At 41.4% G+C, this 19,834-nt stretch overlaps 1 protein-coding gene and 1 long non-coding RNA gene across 5 annotated transcripts in view; one reads left to right on the top strand and one right to left on the bottom strand.

The window, feature by feature from the left end:
- The window catches only part of POC1B (POC1 centriolar protein B), a 51,997-nt gene extending 48,090 nt beyond the window's left edge, over window positions 1–3,907 (bottom strand). For 2 of the 4 annotated variants that reach the window (XM_040557848.1, XM_040557879.1), the window contains exons 1-2: window positions 3,761–3,906; window positions 3,580–3,664 (exon numbers count right to left, since the gene is read on the bottom strand). In XM_040557848.1, the coding sequence (XP_040413782.1) occupies window positions 3,580–3,664; window positions 3,761–3,775 (100 nt within the window). In that variant the 5' untranslated portion in view covers window positions 3,776–3,906. Of the gene's footprint in view, window positions 1–259; window positions 1,434–3,579; window positions 3,665–3,760 lie in introns of those variants that run through there. The other 2 variants (XM_040557868.1, XM_040557858.1) reach the window with 2 other exon arrangements.
- A 130-nt stretch (window positions 3,908–4,037) lies between these two features.
- On the top strand, window positions 4,038–19,541 carry LOC121070565. Its single transcript, XR_005820139.1, has 3 exons — window positions 4,038–4,859; window positions 7,574–7,745; window positions 15,227–19,541. It is a non-coding gene; the product is annotated as an uncharacterized LOC121070565 (long non-coding RNA).
- The last annotated feature ends 293 nt before the right edge of the window (window positions 19,542–19,834 follow it).

Below are 19,834 nucleotides of genomic sequence, written 5' to 3'. Positions count from 1 at the left end.
CCTGAAACATTAAAGTAAGTGTTTAACTTAATCATATATAGCTAAAAACAGACACTAAGACATTTTTTTCCAATACACATCAGTCACATCTACTGCCTATAATCACACTCAAAGCAAATCAGTGACCTGATTCAAGAATCAGTATTATTGAAAACTTAGCGTAACAGGATACAGAAAATGGTAAGATGTCCTGTGAACCACCTAACTATCAAATCTTGTTTTCTTCCAAGCTGTCATTTGCCTTTCCAACTCCCCTTACCTCAGTAACTCTTGCTTTTCAACCTTTCCCGAGGTCTCCCACAACACTACAATGAGCAGGAAGAAGCTGTGTGTGCTGTATTATCTCAGACCTCTACTGCAGTTGCAGAGCGTGCCAGCTGGTGCCAAAACACATGACACAAAATAAAACAGCCCAACTTTTCCTTTGTGTTCCTTTCCCCTACCCTTACCCTGCCGCCAGTCCAAAACCTGTAAGATTTATCAAAATCCAGAAAATGGATACATGGCATAGTCACACAGACATTGTGTTCCCAGGAAGCCAGGCTTAACAAGGAAAAGTTTACACAAAGATGATGTAAATGTTAAATATATAGCAAAGAAACAGCAGTAGCTAATGCTGTTCTGTGCTTTCTCTCCTTCTCCGTTACCTTTAAGCAGAACTCCTAACCACCCCTCTTTCTTCCCATTCACAGTACCTCTAGCATGCCCCTGGTTCCAGTGCTGCTACTCTTTTCCAAGTGCACAAGCTCCTGACTCACCCTTGCCAGGTTAATCTTTCCACAACAGGAGCAAGACTGCAAAGCAGTGCCAAAATGCATCCACTAAAAACACCTTCCTTTTCTTCAGTGGAGTATAGCTAGAGGTCACCTTAAAACCCTCAATAGCATGTAAATTCCCTAGAAACCTAGAAATATTCCAAGGCTTAAGATTCAACTTTCCACATCAATGTCAGTTTGATCACGTTACTGTAGTGTCACATAGGTTGTTAGATATGTATATTACGATGCATCCACAGAATAGGTCAGTTAACACTGCTGCAAGAACCTTAACTTTTCCTGACGTAAGTAAAAACATCTTTGCTTTCATGTCACAATATCTTGCAGGTTTAACATGTTTAGCTTTAAGAGCAAAAAAAATATCCCTCTTTAGTCCACTGAAAATGATTTGTTTTCCCACATAATCAAGACAGACTGAAATAAGAAAATAATGGATCAAAGTTTTACAAAAATAGAAGGCATTAGATCTGTAATCACTGTTTCAGAAACTAAATCCCAGTATTCACTTTTGCTTTCCATACAGTTCACCACAGCAGACATGTTTTCTATGCTACTACAGGGAAGATGCATCTGAAAACATTCCAAGGTATACAATCGAATGTTATCATCTGCTCTCGCACGTAAAAACCTTGGAGACTCTATTCAATTTGATTCTTACTGCTGGTGGTGGCTATTTCTCAAATTTCCAGATCTGATTTTTATCTGCAGTATTGCAAGTTCTCATTTCCACATCAGGACGCCCCTCAGTAGTACGATAAGCAGTAAGGCACTTTCCAGAATGAGGATGATAAATGGTCCCGTCTTCCTTGAAATGCCATATAATAATTTCTGGGATAGGAGATCCATCTTTTGGGCAGCTCCTCATACTTATGTAATGCTCTTGCTCGGGGACTTCAGCACATAGCTCAGTTACAGAGTTAAATCTAATCTCCTTATTTGATGTGTATTCAAAAAATTGATTGCCTCCCTGACCATGACATCCAAAGAGAGAAAGGTGAGCCCCGGTAGGATTATGTTCTGGTAAAACGTAGTCTAGGCACTCTGATGATATTCCTGCACTGCGGATGGCACCATGCCAGCCAGGACGATCTTCTGGTACGTGCAACTCCGAAAATACGTTTTTTAAATACCAGTTAAAACTCCTGCATTTCAAACGCTCTCTTAGCAGCTTTCTTTCAGAAATATCTCCATAGTTCTCTTTTCTTGCTGGAGGATTTCTGTTGTAGAAGTGTTCTTTATACTCATCCATCCATACCTCAGCAGCACGTGCTGTGTTCTGAAGGAAATTTGGTCTAGCATATGGTGCACGCTTTGGAAACACATGGCCTACGTGAGAGCACGGATGAATTTCCAGCGTGCCTCCACACTGCCAAACTCTAAATGACAGTTCTAAGTTCTCCCCTCCCCAAACATCCATTCCCGTATCATAGGTACCCAGGTACTCGAAATACTTCTTGCTGACAGCAAACAAGCCACCGGCCATCGTCGGGGATCTGATTGGGTCAGTGTCAGATTTGCGCCTCAGACGTTCGTGTTTAGGCACCGAGTGCCACTGAAACGTCAGCCGCCAGTCAAAGCCCCCAATCATGGGCTCTGCTGATTGCATGTAGTATTCGAATGTGTTCCAGTCAATGGTGTCAATGACGGGACAGATCACAACAGTCTCGTTCTCAGCAATCCTCTCGAGCAGCGGCTCTAACCAACCAGAGACACACTCGCAGTGACAGTCGAGAAATGTAAGGACATCGCCAGTCGCAAACGTAGCTCCAATCAGGCGTGCGCGAACCAATCCTTCTCGTTTGTTGGTCCGTATCAAACGAACTCTTTTCAGCCTGCTGATGTATTTTTCAAGGTCAGTCTTCAAATACACTTTGTCACTCAAGTCGTCCACCAAGATAATTTCTTTTAGGAGCACCGAAGGAGAGGTTTCAAGAACGCTGTGTATTGTCCGCAGCAACGTCGACCAGGCTTCATTGTAAAAAGCGATGACAACAGATGTTGTGGGCAGTTTTCTGTAGTTGTAAGACTTCGTTTTACAACCGCTCAGCCGGTTGTCTTCGATGTGCCGATGCAGAGAGATCTTATCGCTCACGTAGATGTTAATCGCGTACTTCTCAATCAGCTCCTCTTCCTGCTTCTTCTCCTCGGGGTTCAGCTGCAGGCGAGTGGCTTTGCCCCATTCTCCCGGGGCGTAAGAATCAGGCGGGGACTTGTCATACACCGGCCGCGCCAAGTCCACCGCCTCTTCAGCTCCGCCGGAGAAGCGCCTCTCCCACCGCGCCCCGGCGGTGCTGCCCCCGCCGAGGGAGGCGCCGAAGGACGACACCGACAGCTCCACCGCCAAGTAGGCGGCCGTCAGGAGGCCGAGCAGCGCGCAGCCCCTGCGCACCCAGGGCCCCCTCCTCGCCAAGCGGATCCTCATGGCAGGCTCCGGGCAGAGCCCCTCGCTCAGGGCGGCTGCGGGGGCTGCTGCCGGGCAGCCGCCGGCGGGTCCGGCTGCGGGCACCCGGGGGGGGGGGGGGGGGGGGGGGGGGGGGGGGGGAGAGACACGGCACGAAGCGGCCCCTGGCCCCTGCGGCCTCGGCACTCCCCTCGCTTACTTCCTCCTCCTCCTCCTCCTCCTCCTCCTCCGCGCTCGCCGCGGGACAAACCCCTCCCTCTCCCCGCCTCGTGGTTTGCTCAAAAAGTTGTCGCTTAAGGAAGGGGCAGAGACTCTGGGGCCCGCCCGGGGGAGGCCGCCCCGCCTCCGACCCGGGAGCCGGACCCGCACCCGGAACGGCCCGGCCCGGCCCCGCGCACTCACCCAGCCCCGCGGTGTCCGCGCTGAAGCCGACGCCCGTCACCGCCGCCCGGTGGCCTCGCAGAGGACGGAGCAGCACCGGGTCCTCCTGGCGGACAAGAGGCGCACCGTCAGCCACCGTTATCCACCCGCCCCCCGCGGCAGCCCCTCGCCCTCCTTCCCCGGCTGCCGGCTCCTTCCTTACCAGCGCGGAGGCCATGGGCGCAGCGGGCCCTCCGCCCCCACCCCCGGCCTCCAGGGCGCCGCCGGTTCGAGCCCCGCGTCCCTCGGTCCGCCCATTGCCGGCCGGGGCGGGGCCGCCCCCCGGCAGCGCGGCCGGCCTCGGGCACGCCCGCACCAACGGCTGCAGGGAGGCCTCGCCAGCCCTCGGCGGTGTCGGAGGGGCTGGGAGGCGGCCGGGGGACGGGGCGCAAGGGTGGGGGTTTGGCTGGCCCAAGGGAGCCCCAGGCTCCGGCTGGCTCAGGGAGCAGGGTGCTGCAGCACCGAAGTGCGAGGCGCAGGGTGTCACACTTAGGGGCTTATCGCCAGGGAGCACACACACAGTTGTCTTTCAACAAAATCCCAGTTTATCTTCGCTCTAGGAGTGCCATCCCTGGGCAGCAGCCAGGAGCACCCCGGGGAGGTATCAAGAGGCAGGTTTTCTTGAGTAACCGCACCGCTTTTTGTAGATTTGCGTCTAAATCTGCCAGAGCTTTTGTTTGCCTCTTCTTGAGGGCCTTTCCTTTCAGGTGAGCTGGGGAGGAGGCAAAATCTTCAAAGTTATTGGAAGCTCTACCCCATCTTGCCTGGATCTCGTGACTTAAATTGATGCAGGATGACAGTTGAACTAAGCAAGCTGATGAACTACAGGCCTCCTTGTCTGTTTCCTGTGCTTTCCAGGTGTTTTGACTGCTTTTCCAGTCAGTACTCGTGGTTGTGTCATACCCAGTTTGTCCTTAAGCAGTCATTTAATGCTTTAAAAAAGTACAACTAGATTTTGCTTTGTTCTTTTAAACACAAAATTTAGTGTTACTGTAGCACTGTGAATGCAGCCTCACAGAAAGCTGGATAAGGGAACCAATCTCCCTGGAAAAATAGCTCCCCAGCTCCAATAGCTATGCTAGGAGAAACAGGGGTGACAAGAATTAGCAAAAAAAGAGGGCTGTACTAATAATCTGTCATTCAATATGCAAGCGTTCTCAAAGAGAGAACTTATACTGCAATTACTTTTTTTTTTTTTTAATATCTAGCCTGCATTTTACAGAGTTTCATCTGACATTGAACTCAAACATCTATAGAATCAGGTTAGTAATTAGGTCAATGTGTAAGATTGGTCAGTTACAGAACACTTCTAAATCGATTGGGTTTAATCATGAAATGCAGATTTAAAATAGTAATTTAAAAATGCTGAAGAAAGCAATATTATCACAAGTCTATAAAAAGTTTCCATGAAGATCTTCTAACTAGTCCTTACATCAATATGCAGACTGATGATTTGCCTGTACAGCTTCAGAACTTAAAAGAAGTTTTTTTGAAGAATAAGTGGTGGACAAGACACGTTGACTTTAATTCGGACCTACAGTTTTATGTCATTACTTGTTCTTGGTTTGGCATTGTTTTTTCCATACAGTTCACTCAACCATCCCTTTGTGTTAGCTTCTATGACTGGTAATTGTAAATTAAAAATGTATGATTAAAAAAGTTTGTAATGATAAGACCTGAATATCCCATGTCCTACCATGTTGTAGGAACAGTGAGTAAACTTCAGTTTACTTGACCTCCTCGCCACTGTTGAACTCTTCCAGGCATTTCTCAACTGTTTTTCCAACTATCCTGTTTCCTAGGGTTTATTAACTGTGAATAATGCCTCAGAAGGTATCAAACAGCCAAGCTACCTTTGGGAAGCAGTTTTTGTACCAGTTCAAGTTGCTGTGTTCTGTTCTCTGAGAGAAATGACCTTCTGCTTCTGTAATTGTGTATTACGGGATCTCAGTATTTCTGGTATCTTGTGTTCCTAAAGCCCCTTAAAACCCAATGGACAGGAGCACTTGTTATTTTATTTACAGGCTGAGATAAATGAGAGTTCTCAGTCATACTGAATCTTTCTCCGTTTGCTGCCTTCACAGCTGCTACATTTCCAGCAACTTAATATCCTTTTCTCTTTTTGGGGTGTTGTCAATAAACTAAAATCTGTACCTGCCCATAAAATTCCTGAAACAGTGCCAAGTGGTAGTCTGTTTGCTTTGTGGCTATGATTACTGAAAGGTGGGTGGGTATCACTAGTTCTACAAAGCGCTGGTAGAACGTTTCTCAAATTGTAGGGTTTACAAAGTTAATCTCTTCCTTGCTGTTTTCCCTCACCTGAAGGCATTTTGAGGACTCACAGATGATTGTAGGAAGCAAAGCAGTCCCTTGCTGCAGTTATATAATTAGCTATAATAATTGTAGTCATAAAGCTGGCAGGTAATAGTTTTTATGCTGATTTCTTTTTTTTCTCATTAGTATGCATAGATTTTATTTTTAGAATAACTTAGAGATTCTTGTAACTCCTCATAATTTAATACGAGTTGGCATTGTCTTTTTAAGGTTGAAAGTAACTGTTCTGTGATACACAAATGCAATCTACGATAGTGGGTTGTTGTGCACTCTGATGGCAATGATAAACGATGCATCATAAAATAACTTCCAAACATAATGAATGCCTCAGCAGGCTGTTGTTTCAGCATCTGCAATGTTTTTCTCAGATACTAAGTTAAGGTAACAGGTAATCTAAAGGTAATCTAAGCAGAAATTATATATATGGGGGAATATTTTAAGGTTGTAACTCAAGGTTTGTGCAGGTGGTATGGTCACAGTAGGAAAAGACCTCATTAAAGTGCACGTTGAATTCAAGGGCATGTAGACAAACTGAGTAACTTGTGTGTGTTTATGTTGCAATGCGTGCATAAATTACACCAATATATTATTTCTTAATGAAATAATTGAGGTAAAATAACGCATGTGCACAGGGGACAGATTTAACATAGCAGCCCACCTATTCTGTGGAGTCGCATTGGTGGCAGCTGCATTAGCGGCAGAACCTTTGGAATGCTAGGAGAAGACCTTGGCCTTGGGTCTGTGGCAGAGGGGGAGGTACGAGGCTGTGATGCGCCCTGGGCGCTAGAGGGGAGTGTGAGATCCGTTTTGCCAGCGGGGGTCGGTTCGTTGTTCAGCTGCTTGAAGGAGGAGAATGTGGTCTCAGGATGCGTAGATTTAATTATGTGCCGTCTTGCAGTTGCAGAACTGTTACATGTTCTGCCCCCCTGCGTCTTTCTAACCTCTAATCCTGCCTTGTTTTCTGCTACGTTTTAAAAAAAAAAAAAAAGTTGTGAAATAAACATTGAGATTGTAACTTGTGGAGTACTGTTGGTTTGGAGGAATTTTGTTATCGAAGCCATATTAAAGTCTGTTTACCAACAACAGCTAGAAATTGGAAAAGGATAGCAAGCCTATACATACAAATTTGATTCAGAGGATGATTCAGAAAATAGTTGATGTTAAAATTAATCTAAGAAATGCATACTTGAGGAACAACAGGAAAATACATGTTCAGGATGATAGAACAAATTATTTGAAGAAAGTCACATGAAAGTCTCTTTTTTTTTTTTTTTTCTTTAAAGACTTGTTGAAGATCATCCTTAGAAGTTTTAGTGGGAAAGCTTGGGTATATAGGGTATATACCTAGGTATATTCGGTTTGTATTCTTAGGCCCTGTACAAAAATAGCTATATTGTATTATTACCATAGCCTTATGGATCAAATCAGTTGAATCTAAAAGAAATTCAGGTTTTATAAGTGACCCACAAGTGGGCCTAAAGTAAGTTGCACAGTGTGTTCTAAGTATCAGAATGTGTACGTGTATGAGAAATTGAAGGAAAGTTCAGGAAGACTTCATGTTTTCGCAACCACTTGAAGGGAGACATAAAAAATAGCTATGCTCTATGCATTCATTGTTCATCTGTCTGTTAACTCTTCATAGGACTGCATATCAGTGGACATTAAGAAGTGCCTAGGTAGAACCAGATCTGTTTCCAGACAGCATGCTTTCAGCTAGGAGGTAGCTGCAGCTCTTTCAAAATACAGTGCTCCTGGCAGACCGTTTGTCAGCTGGACTAAAAAGCTGAGGAACAAACACTCCAGCTACAGAAACTGTAAGTTTCATGAAAACCGGTTGCTTTTTTTTTTTTGCCAGTAAATGCAAAAGGGAATCATAGTCAGATGCATCAATTTTATGTCACAGCTTTCTCATATTTGCAAAAAGAAGGTATTGAAGGAGAAATGAGTTTCATATTAGTGAAGTCCACATAACATAGTTCAATACACAGTAAAAAGCCTGATGAGGCTCTTATCAAAGTAGGGCACACATGGCAAATTACCTGACATTTAAATATTACTAGCTTAAGAAAATTTTGAAGAAATATTTTTACATCCAATTCTGCTAATGAGGTAGCTCAGGAATCCTATTAAGTCATTGAATATTGAATAGTCTGTATTCACTATGATTGGTGGCAGCCTCACATAGACAGTTGTGGAGTATTTTATATTTGTTATGTGTGTAATATATTTCACTGTTCTATTTCCAAATGCTTTACGTAATCTCCAACATTAGTCTTTTTTAATGCAAAGGATTTTCAACTTTCTGAATTGCACTGATTATAGCTATTGTATTCACCAAAACACTGGATGGATTCTTTTTTTCAGCAAATAGACAAGATGGATATTACGTGCAAATCACGTGTATTTCTAAGTAGAAATTTAAAGAGATCTATATTTCTGGAACTGTATAGTGGGATGGGTTAAAATATTAAAAGGTCTGCTTCCTTAAATAATTAATTTTATGTCTGTGTAGATTGATGAAAATTGGCAACAAACTTATATTTAGTCAAATGGCTTTGTAGAATGTCATTGACTTCAAATATGGCAAGAGAGCAAGGACGTGTAATAGGGACTTGATTAGGCACAGTAACATAGAAGTAATTTTAAATATTGGGCAGTAGCTTGCAGCTGATAGATTTTTAAGATTTTTCCTTTTGCAGAAAACATAGTATTTCTACTGAAGGATACATAAGAGAACTTAAAGTGCCTGAAGGGAGATGTGTAAAGGAAAATAGCATAATTTTAAAACAGTACTGTAAATAAAATAGCTATGTAGATCAGAAGCTGAGTGACAGTTACTGGGCCAAAGAATTTGTCTTAAAGTCATTAGAATTTGCATAAAAATGGGCATGTTATTTAGAGGGTTCTTTGGTTTGTCCCTTTTAATTAGACACTTTTATATAAAGGATACATATTTTTGTAATGACTTCAGGGATTAAATTCCTTAATTGGAGAGAACCTTTGGAGAATTCCTTAATAGGGAGAACCCGAAGTACCCAAAAAGCATGCTAAAGATAACTCACAAAATAATATGCAGTTGAAGCATGCAATGAGCTGCATGTAAACCTGCCTTAGTGTTATCTTCAATGTTAGATTACAAGCCATAGTCTCTATAGTGTATGTATATTATTTGGATTTGTGGGAATGTTTGCAGCCAGTGTTATTTTCTGATAATGAGATTGTTCTGACTAGAGGAATCTTCTGGGATAATCCTATTATGGTGCTTTATTGCAATGACATCACTACCTGTATACCTGCACACAATTCTAAATTTAAAGAAAATCTCTGTCTGTCTTTTCTTTTTGTAATATTTTAATGGATGATCAATAGCAGTAATATCTGCTGTGCTGCCAGTAACATTGGTGTGTTGGTAAATAGATTTTTGCTTGCATTTAGCTTTCCTAAAAATAAGTAAAGCAGCTGTTTTTTAAATAGATGTGTGGTATGATGGCCGTTTGCCATTGCATACAATGCCTGACAAACTGGCTTATTCCAAAATTCAATGTGTTGGAACCAAATTAGCTTAGCAAACTGTCTGGTATGGGGTGTTTCAAATCAGCAGCTATTAATGTATTTTATTAGGTTCTTGAGGGTATTGATGTTTTGAAGAAGTTAATATAATGCAGAAAAGGTTAGAACAAATTTATTGATGCTTTGGCAGATGCTGCGTAGAGCGGTGTTTGCAGAGTATCTCCATTTAGTACAGCTTGACAATAGCATCATCTAGAGTAACATGGATATTAACTGCAAGAGTGAGTTGATGAAAACTGGTGAACTGTTGTGTGGAGATACCTAGCTTGGTGAAGTGTCTATCTATGTATCGTAAGGCAACAATATATCTAAAGAAACTAATAAGGAGAATAAACTAGGAAATGGAATACACAGGACAAAGAGAAACTACAATAAATTTAACTGAAGATAAGCTTTTTGATCTTTCACTTACTCAATTTTAGTAGCTTTTGTTGAAGTCCAGACTCTGTGAAACCAAATCCTGGTTTAGCTGCCTAATTTTTGAATAAAAGATGGCAATAAATTTATTTTCTGGGTGCTAAGGATGAACTTGGAACGTAACAGAATTCATATTAGCAGGTAGTTCATGGGGTTTATTTTAAAGCAGACTTTGCTAAAACTAGATGGGTGAAGTTTTCAACATTTAAAGGGAAGACGTAGAAAATATAAGGAGTGATAAAACCTTAGTGCATCATGCTTGACTAATTATTTCAAAAGGAAAAAATTCCGTATGCGTTAGATTTAACCAGAAAATGTAGAAAAGCACCTGTTCTTGCCACCTGCAATTACAATTGATCAGAATATTTCACGAACCCAGAAAGTGGTTAGAAACATTTTTTTAAACATACAATTTTCCCCTTGTACATAGATGAACAATTAAGTTGTGAGACAAACATGAGGAATTGAATGAAAGATGTTCAGATCTGAAGGCTGTGTAAAAATCCAGAGCATGCCAGTGAAGGTGGCTAGCTAATGATATGTCAGTGAAGATCAAAGACAAGAATGTGGTAGCGTTTTTTTTTCCTAAACTTGAAGGAACAAAACAGAAGGGTGGTAGTTTCATGGTGGTACACAGGTGGTACTTTAGGCTTTGGGGAACTTATGTGGGATTGTATGAAAAAATAGTAGATGTGTACGTTATAGCTAAGGTAATCAGATACTTTATATTAATTCGGTGCTTTTTATTCAGAGATTGCAAAGTATTTTTCTAGTTCTACTAGTCATTTATTCTATAAGTAGAAATTTACTTGCTTTTGAATTTTTGTAGAGTTGCACATAGTGGTGAACACTATTTAAAAACTGCTGTTAGAAAGGCACAATCCAAGGAAACTAATTTTATGGGAAATTGTCATAGAATCAGAGACAGAATTCATGTCTGACTCCAAATTCTTATTTCAGTGCTCCAAGAAATTACTACTATGCCCCTAGGGAATACTTTAAAAAAAAAAAAAAAGAAAGAAAAGAAAAGTGTAGAAATAAAATTCAGAGTTGTAAGAGCCATTTTTAATTAAGGCTACTGGTTAAAATTACCTGTAGAAGAGCATAACACAATCTTACTTAGATAATGATGTTTTCTGTTCAATAACCCTGATGTTATTTCCGATTTGACCTCTGTTTTGTGTCACACCTTCCTCAGATGTTATTTCTTATTGCTTATTCTTTACATTTTGTTAAGTTTAAGACAGAAATAATCACTTCTGGCATGTTAGCTGGTTAAATTTTGCATCAGTAGGATTATATTTCAGAATGTCTGTAGCTTTTGTTTTCCACTAGCTACTTGTTTTTTGTTTTGTGGTATCAGAGTCATATGGAAGAACAAGGGAACGGCTATTTCTGTTTCTTGCATTGGCTTGGATATTTGCCTAAAATTTACATGGTCAAAATAATTGAACCCCGTATTATAGGCAGTTCGTAGCAAGAGACATTAGGTATGTAGACAGTACTTGGATTCACAGTATGTTTTAGGACTGAGTCAGAACCCACAATTTGTTTTAAATACTTCTTGCTTATGTTGGTAAGTTCTAAATTTGGTTTAAGTGTCTCTTAGCTCAGGCTGAAGCTTAATGCACAGTCCAGTATCAGCAAGGTATGTCAAGGTTTGTGAAAATTTCTTCATCTGATCAAACTGCCTTCTATTCAGTATGTATAATAGACAATGTGGAATTTGCCCCACAACCTTGAATTAGACTTCTTTATTTCATGTTTCTTCCTGTCACATTGTGCCGAAATATGATCTTTTCATGAAGGTTCTCTCTACCCTCCCTGCATTTTGACTGGGTAAGAATACCTCTGAAATACCAGGTTCCACCATCTCCACAAATTTCTTCTTCATCTGATGTTCTTGTTCTGTCTGAGATTGAGGACAGGCTCTGCTCTCTTTTCTGAGATGAAATTGCTTTTTTATTTATACGGTTATTTTCACAGTTGCATTTTATAGTTTGCAGTTAATAAAGCACAGAATTTCTCCCTTTTTACGTATTGAATTTTATAGAATTGACTCCCCCATTCATATTAGGGTGCTCATCTATGAAGGTGACTCTCTGTAGCATGCTTACAAAGGCAATTACAGGTGTCTGTGCTGGCAAGTACTAGCATTTCAAATAAAATCAATTCTTTGTTTCCCATGGGTAGATTATTTAGGTTGTAGATAATTGTATCACAGGAGTAGAGATAGTTGAGCTAATTCTACACACGTCACTATTAGTTCATGTGCAAATCCCAGCAGGATCATTTTTGATAGTGTAATACTGGCAGTGCTCTGCTGCTTCTAAAACCAGCTTCGACTTGAAGAATTATAACCTTGATGATTTTGTGATGAGTCAGACATCACGAAGTTGTAGAAGAAGCAGGTCAAGTGCTATACTGTGATTGCTTTGCATCTTTTTTCCTCCAACTTACCTTCCATGTGGTTTGCTGGACACAGGCCTGTTGCACTGGAATGTCTTTAGATAGATACATGATAGTTCTGCTTTCTACTGTTTTGTCAGAACCTGCACTGGAATCTGGCAGTTCTGGGTCTGACACAGGCAGCCAGGGTGGGACAGACCTGGCTTCACTTCTCTTGTTCTGCTGTGTAAATTTGCAAGTAATGTCAGTAGCTTCAAAATTCTCCTCGTGTCATATCTGCCAGGTGATGCTACATGCCTGGATTGTTACTCAGGTGAGTTTTACTGATGGCCTCACCTTTGACTGTGCTATCCATCCTACATACAGCCTGAGTGTATAAGAAACAGTGACTACCAGTAGAAGTGGGTGAGGCAACAGAGAGACAAGGAAACACAAGATTGGCTGTAGAGGAAGAAGGAAGGCGGTTTTAACATAACTACATGCATACACAAAGATGGAGTGAAGAAAGCCAAAGCTTAGCTTGGAACAAAGGATGGATGTGAAAAGCAACAGGAAGGTCTTCTTCAAGTACATGGCAGCAAAAGGAAAACTGAGGAAAGTACGTGTCCATAGCTCAGTGGGACAGGGGAACCACTTACTGAGAAAGGACATGGAAAGGTTTGAGCGACTTGATGCTTTTTATGGCAGTTTTCAGTCATGTTTTTCCTCCAGTTTCCCAAGTCCTTAGCCTACTAGTAGTTTCTGGGGTGAACCATTATGCACAGCAGAGGATGGTACAGTTTGAGGGCACTAAAACTAATCAAATATACATAAGTCCATGGGACCAGACAAGATGCATCAGAAAGGGCTAAGGGAGCTGACTGGTACTGTTGCCAAGCTGCTCACTCTCACCTTTGAAAGGTCATGGTGGTCAGGGGATGTTGCTTTTGATCAGAGAAAAGCAAATATCCCACCCAACTTCACAAGAGCAAAAAGAGGGTCTGGGGAATTATGGGCTGGTGAGTGAGCCTGGAGCTGGTGAGGTTGTGGAGCTAATCGTCCTCAAGGCTGTTCCCAAGTATCTGAAGGACAAGAAAGTGATTGAGAACAGCCATCACGGATTTAGCAGGGGCGGATCACACCTGACTAACCTGATTGCCTTCTGTGATGAGTGACTATGCAGTGACTATGAAGGGAGAACAGCCGATGTGGCATACCTTGGGTTCAGCAAGGTCTTTTGACAAGATCTCCTGTAGTATCCTTACACTCAGTCAGTAAGGCATGGTTTGATTAAGTGGACAATAAGGCACATGGAAAACTGGTTGGACCATGAGGCTGAAAGGATGTTGATCACCAACAGTAAGTCCGTCTGACAGCATGTTTGCAAACAATATCAAATTGAGGAGAGCAGTTGGTATGTTGAAGGACTGCAGAAACTTCAACAGACTGGAAAAAATGGGCAGATTGCACTTGACATCACTGAACTTTGTGAGGTTGCTAAGACCTGCATCTGGGATGGTAGGACATGGAGTATTAGAACGGGTCCAGAGGAGAGCTACAAAGATGATCGAGGGTTCTGGAGCACCTTTCCTACAAAGACAAGCTGAGGGAGACATAGCAGTTGTGGTGTTAGCTAGGTTACAGCAGCAGTATGGGTAGTGTTTGGTCCATGCCATTGCTGTCTGATAGATGCACAAAATGTCCTAGCTAGCTTTCTAACAGTACTGCAGGTGTGCACACTGGCTGGTTTAGGTAGGTGCATAGCGCCTGTGTTCTGCAGTTCAGCTTGGGCAAAAGATAAGATGTACTTTGTGTGGGAACGCTAGCGCCTTTTCTGCTTGCCAGATGTCTTCTCTGCTCCTGCCCCTGTGAAGGTGATGACTATTTCGCTGGCAATCTGACCCATCACCTTAGGATCTTTAGTTATTGCTTCAGTAGCTGCTGCGCATCACATGTTTGGACTTGTCTTCCTTTCAGCCACCCAAACAGCTCAGGCTTCTGGTCAGACTAACTGGTCCTGTCCATTTATGAGAACTGTATGAATATAGAAGAGCATGTGGTACCCCTTCTTGCTTCATTTGGTTTAACCAGTAATGGCCATCAGGAAGGCTCATGTTATAAAGGAAGTCTGATTGAATTATTAAATACATAACTTACTATGGTATACTCAGTTTCATCTGTTTTAATAGCCCATGGTTATTTTTTTCTGCTGCTCATGGGAGGGGAAAATGGTAATTACTTTACCTCCTGCCTTTTATAAGCTTGCTTATCTGCACTTACCCAAGCAGGACTAGGGAAAAACACACATGAACATATCAAATATGAGTAAGCAGTAAAAGTACAACAGAAAAATGAATGCGAGTGCTTGAATCCAGTGACCAGAACTGCCAGGTACAAAGTATGAGAAATTATAATTAATGTTACTACAGAAACAAGTGAGGAGAACCAGTACGCCCCTCTTGTTGGAAATTGAGGAACTGAATGGTGCCTAAACACCTGCAGCTACAAGTGGAGAAAGGGAAGATGTAGCTGTAAAAAATAACAAGGGGAGATCACTGGGCCAATTGATTTTCTGGGTCCTTTACTTCGGCTTAAAGTTCAAGAGGTCTGTTTATAGGGGCAAAGATCAAGGAAAGTAGTATCCAGAGCCATGGAAATGGAAACAAGAGAACACTTGTTGGAGGAGGGGTGGTGTTCTGCTGCACAGCTTGTTTCACATACCTTATTTTATCAGTGGCATTGGTTTCCGAATTAGGAGAAGTTGGTTCCACCCTTCCCTTAGGTTAGTCTCCAGAGGGATGGGAGTAAAGCAACGTGTTTCTGACTAGCAGTGGCAACTGCTTGTTTTGGAATTGTTTCAGAGAAGATCGGGTTACGTGAGAAAGAAGAAACCTTACATATTACATTTTTGCCACTTCAGAGACAACCCTGAGTGCTAACTGATCTGCCCCTCTTTGTTGCTGTCTCAGAACAGGCAAGTAACTACTTTGTCTGGAAAAGGAAATGCTGCATCTTTACTTTTCGTTTTTCCCCCCTCTCCTCCTCTTCTGTTGCAGCACCGGCTGCTTCAGCAGGCAGAACTTTCCAGTGTGTCGGTTAGCAAAACCGACAAATCATAAGTAGTGACAGAGTACCACAGATGCTTCCTACTGCTACCATTTAGATTTTCTCTTGACTACCTACTTGCATGGCTGATGCATACAGAAAGATGAAGGGGAATACTAGTAGCTTATAATTAAATACTGTTCTGTTTGCATTCCTGCATCAAGCATAAAAGCTTCCACCTTAAATGAGACATCTAGACACTAGTCTGATTCAAAGAGAGAGTGGTGTAATGGTATCTTGACAAATGCTGCTTATGAAATTATAAATCTAACCCACAGGCCCTATTCCACTGATGAGGCATATAAGTCTCATGAGTTATTTCGGGGGTAGAAAGTCTGAACTATAAATATCCCCTTCTACTCATCTTTTTTTTTAAAAAAAAAAAACCTCCCTTTCCTCTCCTGCAGGAAGGCTGTATAAATACCTAGTTTGATGCGTCAGGTTGCTTTAAGACTTCTTGCAGGGGTACTAATAAAGTAAGACTTTTTTGGTGATCTCAGCATAATGAATGCTTTTGTTTTAGAGAGAAGACTTGAATAACTGAACAATCCCTGTACTCTGCAGGGGAGAAGAATAGAAGGTAGCATTTGCATATCACACAGAATGGAACAGAGGAAAATGTCGCTTGTTAAAACATGTTTGAGAGAATTGGTCAGGTTCCCTGTAGCATTCTGTCGTATTACAAAAAAAGCACCATTACTTGTGTTTTTATTAACCACTTTGAACACTTCTAATCACAAGGCATATGGACACAGTATACCCCAAATCTCCACCACAATACAGTTAGGCTTCTGTAGGGTGTTTTTCCATGGAAGTTGGTTTGCAGGTGTTATGGAGGCTGGTCATATCTGTGGGGAGGGTAAATAGGGCCTGTCAGTAGCAGACCAGATATGTAGCACATCAGTGTCATTACAACCGCTGAGCAATAAAGAGAAAACAGAAGTCAAATGGCCTTCCCTTTTGAAGTTAGAAAGGTTATCTTGACATAGCAGCTTTTGCAGATGAAGTAGCAGGAATTGCACACACATGGTGTTTACTTAGACTGTGTAGTATTCCAGTCTTGTTACAGTCCCTTCAACCTATCATCACTTATGTGAAATCATACTGTGACCCACGTTGGTTGTCAAATTTCAGCATTCAAATTCACAGCATAGGTTCTCCTGTAAACCAAAATAAGATAGAAAGGTACCTAAATGCTCAAGCAAAAGTATGAACTGAAAGAGGGACACAGTTCATAACCCTCCTGTTAGTGGCCAGAGCTGGAGGAACTTATGTTACTAGCTACACCTTTTCCAACCTGAATATGCATTCTTCTTGTTCCTCTCAAGCCTACCCTGTTATATAGAAGGATATGCGATCAGCTCGCTGCTTTGCTTCCCTTGGAAGTTTCTGCAGCCTCCTCACTGCTCATAATTTTCTTCACCCTCGCCCCTCCCACTTCCTCCACCTTTATGTTACTGGGGTATTAACCACAGAGGGAGCAGCTCATACAGCTGATAACATGAAAAACATTTTTTGCAGCAGCAGTACTAGCTTCAGCAGCAGAAGTTTAACCAAAAGACATTCTGGTGCGGTTCACCACGCTGTCACAGAAAGTTGAAATAGCCCAGCTGACAGGATGCTGCAGGAAGACATGAACAGAGCAGAGGAGGTAACCCAAGCCAGCATCATGGATTATGATCATCATCACTGCAGTGTGAAAGGATCGATTGCAACTTGATCAGCATCCCTCAGAAATGGTAGAGAGCAGTTTGCTCAGAACAAGTAGAATTTCCAGAGAATGGTGCTGGGCAATGAACAAGGCTGGTTGTACAGGTATTTAGCAGGTTGCAATTTGTCCACACTTTCCAATGGAACAGCAAGAGATCCTCAACACCCAGACATCCTCCTCAATGAGTTTCTAAGCTAGTTTAAAAACTTGGAGATGTTAGAATAGCAACAGCAGCAAGCATTAACATGGAAAATAACACATCTGCCTCCAGCTTCATTCTTGTAAGTGGCTAAACCATTTTATTTCATATCATTACTCTTCTGCCTCAGAAGCAAACATCTTGAGCTGTGTAATTTTAATAGGGCAGTCAATAGTTGAAGGCATTTCTCAATGAAAAATCAGATCATCGAGGAAATTTAAGTTATAGTACAAGTATCAGGCTTTGTATTACTGAAGTGGCTAACATTACTCTGTCCCAGGTGCAGCACCCAGCACTTACCTTTGTTGAACTTTATGCCACTGATGATTGCCCAGTGTGCCAGTCTATCTAGATCCCTATGCAAGGCCTTTTATGCCTCCAGAGAATCAGCAGCCCCTCCCAGTTTAGTATTGCCAGCAAACGTGCTAAGGATACATTCCACTCCTGCAGCCAGATCATTGATAAAAATGTTGAACAGAATTGACTCTAATGTTTCAAACTGGTTTATGATAGCATACACAACTGTTTCAGTGGCTTGGTCTTTTGACAACAGTTAACCAGGATCAAGCATGGCTCTGGAAAACCCACACTGAGAGATCTAATGGCTGTGCTGATTGTCTTTGGGGACAGTAATAAAGAAAGCTGGTATGAAGTAGTATTCTCAGGTGGTATTTTATCAGCTCATGATCCTCATCCAATGATTAGAAGTCTGCAGCACTTCTTCATTCAAGCAGAGAAAATGTTGATCTTAGCGATTAGTAGCAAGCTGACAATCCAGTTGATATTCAGACTTGCACTGTCTAGTCGTTTCATAGAGTGGAATCAATGAAGTTTAAAGCTGTAGTAAATGTATTCAGGTACTGACATGCCTGCAGAATGCTTGGCAACCGCTCCTAAGCTCAAAATAGTAATTCAGAATACTTTTAACCTTTCGTTATAGCATTTAGTTCATCTTTTACTGAAACACTAATACCTTTGAAATGCATAGCAATATACTGGCCCTACAGAAGAAAATTTAAGTGATTTCTGCACCATTGGAGAGCCAGAACACAGTATATTCAGATTTGGTGTTATAGGCAGTCCTCCCACATCTTCTAAACATATTCATTTTAAATCTTTTTTGGTTTCAGAAGCCTTTTCTTTTGTTATAAATAACACATTGCTATAGCAACTGTTTTGCAGAAACTCATCTATTTTTTCAATAGCTAGAATGTCAAATTTCTATTTGAATCATCTCACAACGTTTGGTCAGTCAGCTAGTTTTACTATATGTCTTATACTTGAAATATTTGACAGCAGTTTTACCTGTTCATTCTTTAAGACCAGAACAGCAACTTTGTAACATCAGGCATCCTACATTAGCATAAGATTACCTTCAGACTGCATTCATTTAAAATTTTGCATGTAAAGAGATGCACAAAGCTGATAAAACACTGTATTCTGCAATGGTGACAATGTATTTTTGTAAGCTGAAGCAAGAGGGAGTATTTATATTCGGTCACGAAACTGATACTGCATTCTATTTCACTTAGTTTCATAAAAGCCTGTAAGAGAACCACCCTATGAACTAAGGTAAGGATGAGAGTCAGCTTCTCAATTCCATTTAAATTACAGACTTCTATTACTGAAAGTGTATTTTTCAGTGCTCTCAATTCTTTCTTGATGTTAAACAATAATATAGATTTCATTAACTTTATGCAACTGCAAAAGAACCTTCTTTTTCAGAAACCAACATCTGAAACCAGAAAAGTAACACAGCATCTTTGAGAAAAAGGAGCAACTTCTTGCGAGTATTCTGAGTAGACAGCAGTGAAACTACACAAATCAGCAAATAAGTCAGCTCTTTGTTTTCCTTACAAGTAGCTACAGTTTTTATTCTTGAAAGATTTACACTTGAAAGATTTGAAAGAGCCAAATAACTGAGTGACAAATTATCTTCTTCCTTGAGGAACAGCTGCTTTCCACACAACTGCACAGTATAGCTTTCTGGACATCTCACTTTCGAATCTGTGGGCTTTCCTACATATCACAGACTCGTACCTCAAAGTATACCTAAGCATGTCTTGTTTGTATTTTGAAAAAAAAAAAAAAAAGGCATAAGAGAAGTTTAACAGATACCCACTGAAGACTATTTAAAAGTTGGATCATAGGACAATTCAGAGTGGAAAAAACCTCAGGAAGTCATCTAATACAAACCCCTGCTCAGAACAGTAGAACTTCTTGAAGTTTCACTCTTATTATTTCATGAAGCATCTTTCCTTTAATAATTGCCAAGAAAAAAAGGCTGTGAATTTTACTTACTTAAGAGCTATTTTCTGCTGAATAGTCTAACTGTATTTAAAAAAAAAAGGAATAATATTTTGTTTTGGATGTTTAAATACTTATTTAACTGCTACCCCTTTTTACAGCTCAGAATGTTTTCCCAGACAGCTGTCTGCAGAGCTGCATTGCAAACTAAGGAAGGAGAGGAAGAAGCAGGGATTAGACACCACACAAAGTCTACGTTGTTCAGC

The sequence above is a fragment of the Cygnus olor genome, chromosome 1 (genome assembly GCF_009769625.2).
Source record: "Cygnus olor isolate bCygOlo1 chromosome 1, bCygOlo1.pri.v2, whole genome shotgun sequence".
Classification (NCBI taxonomy): Eukaryota; Metazoa; Chordata; class Aves; order Anseriformes; family Anatidae; genus Cygnus; species Cygnus olor.
This window is presented reverse-complemented; position numbering and strand designations above follow the sequence as displayed.